At 41.1% G+C, this 14,000-nt stretch overlaps 1 protein-coding gene across 1 annotated transcript in view; it reads left to right on the plus strand.

The window, feature by feature from the left end:
* Nucleotides 1-14,000, plus strand: part of LOC130021015 (aldehyde oxidase 4-like) — an 87,601-nt gene that overhangs the window by 10,160 nt on the left and 63,441 nt on the right. Inside the window, exons 3-5 of the mRNA XM_056111762.1 lie at nt 4,929-5,025; nt 8,765-8,873; nt 11,281-11,407. Coding sequence (XP_055967737.1) covers nt 4,929-5,025; nt 8,765-8,873; nt 11,281-11,407 — 333 coding nt within the window. The remainder of the gene's footprint in view (nt 1-4,928; nt 5,026-8,764; nt 8,874-11,280; nt 11,408-14,000) is intronic.

Genomic DNA, 14,000 nt, shown 5'->3' on the forward strand with positions numbered 1-14,000 from the left:
CCTTCATTTATCTGGCTTCAAAAACTCCCTTTGGGCAGGAGAGGTAATACATGCCTTGCATGCAGTTGACCCAGGTTTAATCCTGAGCACTTTATATGGTCACCAGAGCACAGCAAGAACTGATCCTTGAACACAAAGCTATGTATATGCACCATGCACAGCTGAGTGTAGCACAAAAACAAAAATAAACAACAACAAAAACCTTCCTATTAGTTACCCTATTACTTCATACTTCTGTCACTTGTGAACCCACTACACACTTCCCCATGCTTTATCTTGATCTCTTAAATGAAGAGATCATTCTATATTAGGGTTGCTCTATATTAGGAGTTGAAAATAAGCAAGCATGGTCAGAACCACCAACCTGCCATTCCCACCCACCCCCATCATCCCTTTCTGGGTCTTCCTCTCCATGGTCTGATACCACAGATAAGTTCTTTTAAGTAAACAAGACACCCAAGTCTTCCAGATGACAATCTTTGTTTCTTAGCTCCAGCAGTTCTAGAATGGGGCTAAGGACTTTATTTTTAACCAGATCTTCAGGCTATTCACAAATATCTATGGAAAACCACTGGCTTCCTGCAAGAGTCAGTACCCCCATCCCCGCCACCACCTCCTGCCAGGCACCCACAAGTATTGACCTCCTCCACTGCTCATAGGGCTCCCACTATCGTTTCCAAAGCTATGGACTTAAATTTATGTTCATAGTTTCATGGTTTTTTCCTTTAGTTTTGCTATATAAGGGCTTTTTTTTTAAAGAATATGAAAGTTCAAGTTCTCATAAACACAAATTTCTCACTGACTTGGAAGCACACAGAACATAGTTTGACTGGGGTCAGCCACTCTCCTCACCAGTCCCTCTTTCTCACCCAAATCGAAGCTCCCATTTAGTCGCCACGCCCATCCTGCTGCCCCATCCAGAAACCTGAAGCATCACGTTCCCTTGGACACCTCCCACTCTGTTCTGAAGCAAAGTTTGCTGTATCTATTTATTTTCAGGGTTTGGGGTCATGCCCAACCATGCTCAGGGATTGCTCCCACTACTGGTATTTGGTGATCAACCCTGGGTAAACGGCATGCAAGGCAAGTGTTTTGACTCCTGTGCTATTTCTGTGGCCCCTGTGTTGAAACATTCTGATCTGCATAAGCAGATCTTGTACCTTCAGAAGCCTGTAGATGCTAGAATTAAGGAGCTCTTAATCTCTGTGTGACCTAGTCTCTAGGACAAAAGTGGTATTCAGATATCAATCAAAGTAAAGAAAGGTTCAGTTATCAATCAAAAACACAGCCTGTGCCTTCTGCCTAGTGAGAGATGCTGCATAAACGTTCGGTTAGGCTGTCTGAGGTGCTGAGATAAGAATTCACAAAAAAAATTAAATGATTCATGGAGGATCACAGACTCGCTCAGGTCTTGTGACAAAGAGCAGTCTTTTCAGCCTCCTTTTATTTGCTGGCTTATGAAAATCATGTCCAGTGAAATTTAACAGCGTGGGAAGAATCACCAATGAAATTCAACCACCTGGTACAGAACATGATCAATTAAAGGAAGAAAGACATTATCAGTTACAAGAAGAAAAACATGTTTGGTAGGTCATTTCCTCCTCATTCCTGAAAGCATCGTCAATTACATCACAACCTCCTTACACTTGGGGTCTTTGATAAACAGGAGAGGATGTTTTACATTAAGGTTTATCTAAGTCTGAAATATGTGAGAAGGGGAAGCAGCTGCTTTGTGGTGCAGGAATTTGCTGGCCACAAAGGGTTAGTTTTGCCTTTTCCATATCAATCAGACTCTCAGGCTTATGGTCACCCACTTAGTGCAATGTGGGGTCCTGGTTCTGCTTCCTGCTTGCAGGGCAGCATTCAAGGACTTATCTTCATGATCTGGTTGGGCACCAACAGAGAGAGAACACCAGTGTGGAGACTGGCAGCCAGATGGAGGAATGCCCTGCTATGAGGACACAGGCACCCTCACTCGGCCTGGAGGGGAAGGCAGAGGTGAGGATTCAGTAGTTTCCTGGGCAAATGGAAGACTTGGGAGAACAGTGTGGGACAATGATATCACACTCAGCCTTCTAAGGGATGCAAGAGAATGTGGGTTTAAGATTTGAAGGTGGGGCCATGGTAGTAGATCAGTGTTAGAACAATCGCCTTATATATGTGAGGCCTGGGTTCCTTCTCCAGTTCTGGTAATCACTTGATCACTTGATACCCCGTTACTCATCGATTTGCTTGAGTGGGCGCCAGTAACGTCTCCATTCATCCCTGTTGCGTGCTAGCATAGCCCAAAGGCATCTACTTGTTCTAGGAACATGAACAGTCTCAAACCGATCATTCAGGGTCTTGACAAAGAAGTCTGACCATCTCGTAGGTGGGCGTCCACGCAATCTTTTGACGTCCCCTGGAATCCAGTCAGTAATGGCTCTAGTCCAGCAGTCGTCTCTAAATCTCATTACATGTCCAGTACATCTGATTTTCAATGCCTTGGCAAATGAGAGAGCATCCCTGATTCTTGAGCGCTGATGGAGGTCGGAACTCTGGATTCTATCTCTCATTTGAGTGAAGCGTGATGCTCTAAGCATAGCTCTTTCGATTCCTCTTTGAGAGACCCAAATAGCGTTCTCATCCTGTTTTTGTAGGGTCAAGGTCTCTGAGGCATGTGTTAATGCAGGAAGAACAGTGGAATCGAAGAGATGTGCTTGGAGCTGGAGGTTCTTCATCCTCTTAGTTATTTCTTTAATGCTCTTGAAGGTGTTCCAAGCTGCTCTCTTCCTCCTGCGTAACTCAGGTCCAGGTCATTCGTCAGGTTGACTTCTTGACCTAGGTATACATAACTGTTGCATTCGGAGATGGTCATTCCGTTAAGAGTGAATGGAACATCAGGAACAAAACTGTTTCTCATGAACATTGTCTTTGTGAGATTCAGTTGTAATGTAATCCGATCTTTCCACACTCATGGTTGAAATCGGTCAGCATTTGTGCCGCTTGGCTGATGTTTAGTGTTAGTAGAACGATGTCATCAGCAAAGTGGAGGTGGTGTAGTTGCCGACCATCTATCTTTACTCCCATTCCTTCCCATTCCAGTCATCGCATGATGTTCTCGAAGGTGGCACTGAAGAGTTTCGGTGAAGTAGTTATCAGTTCTGGTAAAACAAATGAAAATCATTGGTGGAAAAGATAGGGTGTGACAAGAAAAAAGGGAGTTAAAATAAGCACTGAGATCCTTGAAGCAAAGGATTGCTTGACCTCTGTGCCACATGTCTTGCCAGGAGGAGGATTTCCAATGAATTGGAGAGGATGGCTTGCCCAGGTCCCTTGGAAATTCCAGGTCAGCTGCACAGTTGGTTCTGGGGGTATTTCTGGATGTGCAGGAGAGCTGTATGCACCTTGGAAACACCGAGAAGCTCTCCCAAAGACCAAAACTAAACTTCTCCTGTATTGTTTATATTGGATCTTTCTAGGATCACCAGACTTTGAATATAAAAATATGGTATGCCCACAAATTTAGGAATTGGTTATGCATGGGACAAACATGCATTATCTGTTGTTTATCTGAAATTAGGATTTAACTGGACATCATGTAGATCACATCTGGAAATCCTTCCTGGTACTCTTTGGGATGAATTCACAGATGATGGAAGGAACTGAATCATGGCCTGCTGGCAGAGGTGGCATGAGGGAGTGTATGTCTAGTTGTTCTGTAACTTAAGGACAAAAATGCTGGTCAGGGCCACTTTCCATTTTGCACTCAGGGCTGGATGAAATGGGTCTCAGAACTGGTATAAGTCTCAACAAGGCAGCCTGCTGAAATAGAGGTGGGGACTGCGCAGTGCCAGGAAAGGGGTTCCATCGTGCCAAGTCCAGTGGCAACTTCACATTCATGTGGTGCCCATGTGGCTTTATCCTTATTCAGTTGGGAGCCTCTTCTGTCTGAGAGCAGGCAGAGATAGCTCAGACCCCATATGGGAAATAGGGAGAGTCCCATAGAGCACCACTAGAGTTCTGCAAAGAGTGTTTAGGCTCCTTACTCCAGGAAGAACCTCACCAACTACCCCCATGGGAAGCAATTTTCAAGCCGAAGCATGCCTACCCTCCACCTGTGCCATTTATCACCTCCACCTAAGAAATTATTTTAAAGCTTCATCTAGAAAAAAAATCCTCCAGCAGATTCTTATTGAATTTAAGGCAGAAAATATATGTGTATTATTCCTTCCTTTGTGAAACTATGCAAACATCTCATAAGGAACTATGATGATTAAATAAATGAATATATTCTAATCTCATAAGAGAGTAAATGGGGGTGTGTAGTTAGTGGTAGCTCAAATAATTGGCCCTGGATTTGATCCCAGGGTTTTATATGTGGTTTAATCCTAGGGCCTCACACATATAAAACTAAAAGAAGGTAAATGCATTGCATTGCAGCAAGCCAACTCCCTTCCACCGCGCGCGCACACACACACACACACACACACACACACACACACACACACTCGACAGATGGGGACGTGGTGGCCTAAGTTTGAAACCTTCTACAACCTCCCCAGTGGATCCAGAATTAATTGTCCACAACACTGAATTCAGTGTGGTTTTTTGTACCTCATTTGAGTGCAAACCCTGATCCAACCCACCTGCCTTCCACTGGTATGTATATCTGCTGGTCTGCAGAAATGGTCACGTGTCTGGTTTCACAGGAGACCCCACCCAGTTGGCAGGACTATCTTACTCACTTTCTAAAATCTGGACCATCTGGTATTCAGAAAGGCATCATCTAGCCTCCTGGGTTTCAGATAAGGCAGAGTTAAGTGGGTCTGTAACCTTTCCCAATGAGTATTTATTTGCAAAAACAGAACCCTCTCTCTAAGCAAGAAATCTTAGGGAAAGAAGAATGAAGCAGCCTGACCACTTTTCCTTGACTCTGTGCCTTCCAGTCTACCTCACAGGCACCAAGTATGGCTGCGGAGGAGGAGGCTGTGGTGCCTGCACAGTCATGATATCAAGATATGACCCCAAGACCAAGAAGATCCAGTATCCTTTGGATTCAGGGCTGAATGGAATGGGTCTGGGAGCTGGTATAAGTCTCAGAAAGGGAAATGCAGCAACAGAGGTGGGGACTGCACAGCTCTGGTCACTGCTGGGAAGGAGAAGGAGTCTTCTTCCTTTGCACCTCTGCTTCTTGGACACTCTCCACCCCACCTCTACACTGCCTCCCTGCTCTCCCTGCAACTTCCTCTGTGCCACATATTTCAACTGACAGACACTGTTCCCTGTAGAATATACCTGTACTGTGTGCTCATCTTTCTGGGTCAGCATACTAATAGCTTTGCAAATACCTACATTGTTTTGCAATAGATTTCCAGAGGAGGGAGATGATCAGACAAATATGGCTGAAACACAAAGTTAGGTCTTATACGTAGGAGCTATTTTCCACCTTGGACTAAAAAAAATGTAAATTCACTGGCTGTGGTGTTGAGAAGATATTGTGTGATTCCCAGTTTTTTGCTTGAAATCACCGAGTGCAGGGGGAGTGGAGGAGGTCATAAATTAGGGAACTTGGGCGAGAGAGAAAGGAGATTGGTGAGTTTAGCTTTGGAAACATCATCTTTGGGGTAAGTCCAGGCCACCGAAAAGGCTTTTTCAGAAGCATCTAGATATACAGGTCACATACTCAGACTAAAGATCTCACTGGGTGCTTTGTCTCCTTGAAAGTTATCAATGTAAATAGTAATAGCAATGATAATAAGGCTATCTAGCACCTGCTGAATGTGTGCCAGGAACTGTTTAAGTAACCCACATATTCACATATCTCTTCTTATTTTCAGTTATACTTTGAGCATTCTCAGTTACCTAAGATCAACATCTGTGCAAAAAGATTCTATTTCTAGGGACTGGGGAAGTAATTCAAAGGACTGTAGCACGTGATGGCATGCACAAGGCCTCAGGCTCAATCCCCACCACTGTGTGTTTCCTGCTATAACCCTGGTGGCTCTCAGCACCACTAGTAGAACCCAAAACACAATCCCCCAAAATTCTATTTCTAAACAATATTTAGGAAGCAATACCTAAATCACATAACTTTTATTATAGTATATTATTATAACTGTTATATTTTATTATTAGTTATGATATTAATCTCTTCCTGTGCCTAATTTATAAATTAAACTTTATACCATATGAAGTCAGAGAGATAGTGCAGGAGATAAGATGTTTATGTTGCACACCGCTGACCCTGGTTCAATCTCCATCACCACATATGGTGTCCAAAGCACTGGCAGGAATGACTCCTAAAATCAGAGTCAGGAGTAGCTCCTGTGTAGTAATAGATGTGACCCAGAAACCCCTGGAAGAAAAAACTTTTATTATGTCTACGTATGAAAGGTGCATAGTTTATAGAACTTTAGGCATCATTTACTGAATGTCTGAGAAAATACCCCTATGAAGAAGCTGGGGACTACTATATCATTATTTTCAGTCCCCCAAACAACTTTGAGCCAGTCTTATCCATCACACTGGAAAAAGAAACAAAGGCAAAGAGAATTTAATAATGTGCTCAAGGTCCTGTGGGCCAATTAGAAGCACAGGCAACTTTTCAGCAGTGGCATGTGAAGATAACAGGAAGCACAGGAGAGCTTGCAAATGAGGGACGTTGAAACCACAGGTAGAGGGATAGGTATAGAAAGACGCTGCCACAATGAGATAGAAAAGGAGCAGCCAGAGCTAAAGGAGGAGCATCCAGAAGAGAATTCCCAGAAGATGAAAGGGGCCACTATTCTGATACCCTGATCCTTCTAGTGCCCTGGAGGGGGCTCCAGGGTAATGTTGGCTGAGAGAAGGGGTTGAAATTGTGCAGTCCAGGGAGTGCTGATGTGACCAGAAGCCCAAAAGTTGTGGATAGCTCTTAGAGAAATGAAAGAGAAGGGAACGAAAGAAAGGCCAGTAGTTTGAGATATATATGTTAGGGTTTGTTTTTAGCAGTACAAACACTTGAATTCACTTATAAATTCAAAAAAGTCTAGGAAAAGGAGACTCTAGAAAGAGGTTGGAAGGACCTCTGATGATGCCACAAGCCCACGGGGAAATAAGAATGGAGGCACTCCTGAGCTGGGAGGAGAAGGACATCTTATCCTCTGGGCCTGGAATAAAAGATATATTGGCCTCAATTCTAAGTGGAGATAAGGAAGCCTGCACCTTAAATAATCACACATCTGTGCTGAGTTAAAGGCTGATGAAGTCAAGAACAATAATCTCTGTTTCTCAAGAAGAGCACTGTCTAATTCTCTCAACCTGAATAGGACCCAAAGTAAACATTTGCTGGAAAGAGAACACCTTTCCCAAGCCCAAAACGAGAACAGAACTTAGCCTGGGGAGTTCTACAGAAATAGAGGTTGAGTTTGAACAACATTCCCAAGCAGGAAAATAGAGGCAGATGCAAACCACGTCTGCCATGATACAGATGGTGGAGACAGAGCACAAACCTGTGGCTTCTGGGAAAGTGGAATCACTTGGAGAGCTTTAAACATTAATAAGTTGATCCTGTCCCAGAGATTCTGATTTGATTGAGCTAGCTTGGAACTTGAAACCAGGTATCTGTATTTTCATTTAGTTTCATTTTAATTTGCTTTAGGTTTTGTTTTAATTCACTCCCCTGTACTCCTTCCCTTCGTTGTTGTTGTTGATATTGCCAAAATGACTGAGGTTCTCACATACACCATCAGGTGCATACCCTTCTCTTTTTAGCTGTGATACTTGCCCAGGGACTGCACATCAGGTTGCAGTGCTCATATGCTCAGCCACAGTAATCGCTGAGGTTTGCAATCCTTTAGATCATTACACATGTGTTCTCACTCTTAGTTGGGGTACACAAGTTATGACGTGGTTCTTAGTGGGGGCTGTTGTGGGATTCACCAGAAATGACACCTTTAGCAGTACTGACACATCTTCTCAGTCACAGTGCTTACCAGGGGTTTCACCATTTTTGTGTGTGTGTGTTTATATGTGGGTGTGTGGGTATGTGGGTGTGTGGTGCTTATACACACTTGGCTGTAGTGGGGCTGGAAATTGCTTATGGTCCAGGTGTTGTAGGTTTAATAGTAGAGCTGTGAGGATTAGAGCATACAGAACATGAAGTATTTGAACCCATTCCCGTATGCTTGCACGGCAGTCACTCCATTCTATTGTGTTGTTCCTCTAGACCATGTATTTGTATTTTTAAAAATCTCCTCACAATTGAGTATCACTGGGATCAACTACCCTATTTACTTTACTTACGTCAATCTATCACCTTACAATGAGACAAAGACTTTCCTTTCCTACAACAGGAAAGAAAAGTAGAATAAGGACCTCTTAGAGATTCTACATAACTCTGTTATTCTTTTTTCCACCCATATGTAAATCCTTTCTTGAACATCCAAAAAAAATGCCTGGCCTTGTTGGGTTATTTTGTGTAGGAGCCATTCCTGGTGATGCTCAACACAGCTTGGGCCTAGTTGTGCTCTGGGTCACTAGGACCACACCCAGCAGTATTGGGAATGGAGGGCCATGCAGTGCCGGGTTGAACCCAGGACATTTCACAGGTTAGGAATAGGCTCTACCACTTGTGCTATCTCCCCAGTCAAATTTATGGTTGGCAGTTGGTTATCTAGTGTTTTTTTTTTTGTATTCCTAGGAAAATAAAATCTTGTAACTTTGCTGGACCAAAATAACTCCCCAATTTCATACCTAGTCCCTGCAATTCAAAGTTCTCTGTCTTTACATAACTCTACCAAAGTCATTATCCAGTTACAGCCTGCCTAGTACCCATCTGCTCTCTGTACGGAGCAGCTGTTACCACTGTCGAAGGTGTAGGAAGCATCAGAACCAGGATTCACCCCGTGCAGGTAAGCAGCCAGCATGATTGGGGTCAGAGATTGGAATAACCATCCCAGATTGTCTGAGTAATCCAATTTGTCTGCAATGCTCGAGTCCTTTGTGCTTTTAAATTCTCATTTTATGATTTTCAGTCATTTATAGTTAGGAATCTTCTCAGAGATTGAGATCATTGATTTTACTATAACTTAACCTCATGAACACCAATAAATCTGTATTGATTTTAATGTATTAACTTCTCAGCTCTATCCTAGCCCTAAACTGCAATAAGATGAATCCAATATGACAAGACCAAAATTGAGATAGGAAACCAGAAGCTTATAAAAGATAATAATCGTTCACCCTATTTCAAAATTACTCTGCTCAGATAAAGGCTAATTATGTGTGCAAGTACTATGCAGTGTTCTGGAAAAGTTCCACGACCACCTGTTCACCAAGCTACTGTATAATACAGATAAACAAAAATGACAAAGTACTTACTAAAGTGTAGGGAACTTTTTAAAAAATTGGAAATATTGTTTTTATATACTAGAATAGAACCTATGCAAAGGTTAAGGGTTAAAAGCATTGTGTAAGAAGAACAATTCTGAATGCCCTATTTCCCTTGGAATTCCTTCTCTTCAAAGGTTGTGTTTGGAATCTGAAGGCTGAGAGCTTCCCCTGAAAATGTGTTGCTACTTACGGATGTTGTCAGAGCATGCCTTTCAACACTAACTGCAACAACTTTTTGATTTTATTAAGATCTTATCCCACACTTGGCTCATCACCTTAATAATCATGGGAAAACCTGTTGTTACCATTTGGCCATTTCCTTTCTCTAAAATCTTGACCACACAGATGCTTAGTTATTTCAGTAGTTTCCTGGAGCAGACTCAAACTGATTTTCAAGAGCCAATGTTAACTTATCAGGAACTTTTTAAGCCAGTCTTTAACCTCAGTTATTATTAAAAACTAAACTAAACAACAACCATTCTTTTTTTTTTATTAGTGAAACACCATGAGGTACAGTGTACAGTTGTAGATTTACAAATTTTTGTGCTTGGATCTCGGTCATACCACGATCAAATACCCATCCCTCCACCAGTGCCCATTTTCCACCACCAGGATAATATCCCTCCCCCCCCCATCCTCCCATCCCCCCATACCAACAACCATTCTTAAAAGCTAAAGCTGAATTAAACATATATTTCAAGAGTTAGTAAATATCAGTATTTACTAACAGTGAAGAATTAGTAGATATCATTCCCTAGTGACTATTCTCTATTTTCTAAACACCATTTGATTGACCACTCAATACTTCTCTCCCAGCACCACATGACATCATGTGGAGGCTTAATATTAGTTACAGGTAAGTATTTACACTTTTTAAATTGGTAGAAGTTACAAAGCAGAACTGTTCCCCTGAACACTGCAGTTTCCATGTATACGCCTCTTCTGAAACAATTGACTAACTGGCAGCAAATCCAATGCAGCTATTTTTCTTCCACACTTTCAACTATGTATGTCCTTTGAGTTGAGCCAGAGGTGAAGTATTTGATTTTCCTTTGATGGGCCATGATTTTAAAACAATATTTTAAAACATTTGAATCACACTCAAGACAGTCAGATCAATACCTTGGGGAGACCCACCTGAGGCAGACACACACAGAGGGAATCATAGAGCCTTGTCTTTCCCCTGTATTTCCATGAATTTGAGTATAAAGTTAATATAGTATCATTTCTTACTGTCTTTTTAAAAGTTCTATTTTATTTAAATATATAAAGTTGGACATAAATAAAGTAATACGTGAAAGACACACTACTAAATAAGATTTTATAATTTTCAGAGCATTTATATAGATTATGTTATTTAATCCATCAAGAGTTCCATAATATAAATGGAGAAGGGAGTGAAAATGTCTCACCAGAAACTATGCTAAATGGTTTGCATATACTCATTCATTCATCCTCACAATGATCCTGTAAAATAGGTACCATTCCTAGAGTTGGGGTGAGGGGGAACAAAGGGTATCGGGGTCTAAACCCAGGTCTTCACACAAGGGGAGCACTCTTCCACTAAATCACATCCCTGACCTCTATTTTCCTAATGTTAAAGATAAAGAAAAGTAAATCACCCAATATCACACGATTTATGAGATGCCATAAGCAGCAGAACTCAAATTACCAAGTGCCACTCATCTTATTGGTTTCTTTAAACTAAACTTCACATTTCACAGATAAAGAAATCATAGTCTGAAAAGGTTTTGTGACACATATACTTTCAGCAAATATGCCATCATATAGAAATAACAATATTTTTTTTCCGAAGTGCCATGTTACCCTGCATTTATTTCTGGAAAGCTTGGTGCATTATCTTTGGTACTATCTAGTGACAAGGCATGGAGTTTTAAAGCAGAAACAATGTTCCCTTCTCTGCAGGAAAGACTTGCCAAGTGCCATGGCACCCAATGTGGCTTCTGCAGCCCGGGAATGGTGATGTCCATCTACACTCTGCTCAGGAACCACCTGGAACCTACCCCTGACCAGATCATGGAAGCTCTTGGAGGTGAGCCTCTGAGTCTCTGTAGAAAGGAACTGGTGTGAGAAGTATCAGGGGTTTAGAGAAAATATCTCTAGAACACAAAGAGGAACTATGGTAAAACTCTGGGGTCACAGGCCCCCACCATGCTAATACGTAGACCTCTATAACCCAACTTCAAGGAAGGTTTTCCCCTCATTTTGGCAGCAGTGATGCTAGGTACTGGTTTTATTTCTTTTGTATTTATTTAAAATTTAATTAAAGAACTGCATGTGACCAACCTGGCCGACCCTAGTTTGATTCCTCTGCCTCTCTCAGGAGCCTGGAAATCTACCCAGAGTATCTCGGCCGCATGGCAAAGCCTAGCAAGCTCCCCAGGACATATTTAATATGCCAAACACAGTAACAACTAGTCTCACAATGGAGACATTACTGGGTCCGCTCGAGCAATCGATGAACAATGGGAGAACAGTGCTACAGTGCAGTGCAGATGTATTGATAGTTGAGTTATTGATAGTTGAGTTTTAGGCATGTGATATTTCAACACCCATTGTCATTCCCACCACCAGTGTCAGCTTCCCTTTACCAGTGCTTCCATATTCCACCCCCAACCCACCCCTGCCTATCATCTTAACACACACATTACAGAGAACCAGGGGGTGCAGTTTAGATCTCGTATTTTCAGTGTTGTTGAGTCTATGTTTTAGATATATAGCTATACCATTCTCCCAAATCACGAAGGAACTGTTTTTCTCACAAAACTTTCCCCCTCAATAGAGCCCTTTGTCATTCTGCAAAAACATTCAAAGGAGCTCTTTCTAACACGTTTAATGCTGTTTTTTTCCCCAAATGTTCACATATTGAAGAGATTTTGCTCAATTGAATTCATCTGTCATAAGAGCTCATTAACTTTATTTTCTAAGGTTAATTTCATAAGGAAGGTTTTCAGAGACTGAACATGTTACATTCTGGTTGAGTTCATTATTAGATCAAAATAGTCATAGAAGTTAATTGTTACAATTTAGCTAATAGGTGAACAATTCAATTTCTTCTGATATAAGTTAAAATTAAATGAACAAACCCAATTTTCTATCAGAAAATAAAGCATGTTAATAAGTATGATTTTCTGTAACAAATGCATCTATTTTTAAGGTAAGTGGTCATTGGTTCTTTGAAGAAAGCTATGGAAGCAAATCTCTGAATAGTTTTCGAAAGCACTTTGTCTCTTTCAGTAAAAAAAAAAAGAATTTTATGATGAAAGATAAAAATATAATGAAATTAAGTACTTTAAAATTCATGGTGACTTATATAGACATTCTCTATTTTCCCATATCTCTCAAGATTCTTCACTCAAGTTTTTTACATTTTCAATAAGAATTTTAACCAAATTAAATAAATCTGAAAAACAATCTTTGCTCAATGATGTAATTCACAAAAATGAAGTATTTCAAACCTTGAAAAATGGAGATAATACAGTTTCCCTTAGTTTTTGTTTGTTTAAAAATTCATGGATTATCATATAGAAATGAATTATTTTCTCGCAAATTCTATGCCAATATTTCATATAATAATCATGAGAAGGCTCTGTAAAGTTTGGCTCAACTGATAAAATAGAGAAAGAATCTAGATGTGGTGACATAGTTTATTTTTGTTTTGTTTGCAATTCAGACTCAGAAAAAAAGGGTTTTTTTTTTTCTGTCTTTAAATCACCAATATCCATAATGGGTACTACTAAAAGAAGTATACCTGTTAATCAGATTTCCATGTGGCTGGCATCAGATTTCCACACAACACTTTATTTTTAGGTATTTCTACCTGCTAAATCCACACATATGTATTGCTTCTGCAATGTGTAAGCTCTGTTTGAACATAATAATTTTAAATTCATTCTTTTTTTGTATTTATTTCTTTTACTGAATAACCATGAGATAGTTACAAGCTTTCATGTTTGGGTTACAATCACACAATGATCAAACACTCATCCCCCCCACCAATGCACCGTCCTCACCAACAGTATTCCTGATATACCCCCTCTTTCCTACCCTCCCCGACCCTCCATGGCAAGACAATATTCCCCATACTCTCTCTCTACTTTGGGGCATTATGATTTGCAATACAGAAACTGAGAGGTTATCATTTTTGGTCCATTATCTACTATCAGCACACGTCTCCCCTCCAGACCAATTCCTCAAGACATCATATTTTTTTGTTTTGTTTTGTTGTTGTTTTTAATTTTTATTAGTGAAACACCATGAGGTACAGTTGTAGATTTACAAATTTTTGTGCTTGGGTTTCAATTATATAATGATCAAACACCCATCCCTCCACCAGTGCCCATTTTCCACCACCACAGGTCCCAGTATCCCTCTCACCCCCATCCCCCCATCCCACCCTGCCTCTGTGGCAGGGCATTCCCTTTTGTTTTCTCTCTCCTTTTGGGTGCTGTGGTCTGCAAAAGAGGCATTGAGTGGCAATCATGTTCGGTCCATAGTCTACTTTCAACATGCATCTCCCCTCCTGGGAGGGTCCTCCAAACACCCTTTATTTGGTGCTCCCTTCTCTATCTGAGCTGCCCTTTCCCCTAGAATGCCCGGCTGGCTTCTAGGCCATGGAGTAATCC

The sequence above is a fragment of the Sorex fumeus genome, unplaced genomic scaffold (assembly GCF_029834395.1).
Source record: "Sorex fumeus unplaced genomic scaffold, SorFum_2.1 ptg000014l, whole genome shotgun sequence".
Taxonomy (NCBI): Eukaryota; Metazoa; Chordata; class Mammalia; order Eulipotyphla; family Soricidae; genus Sorex; species Sorex fumeus.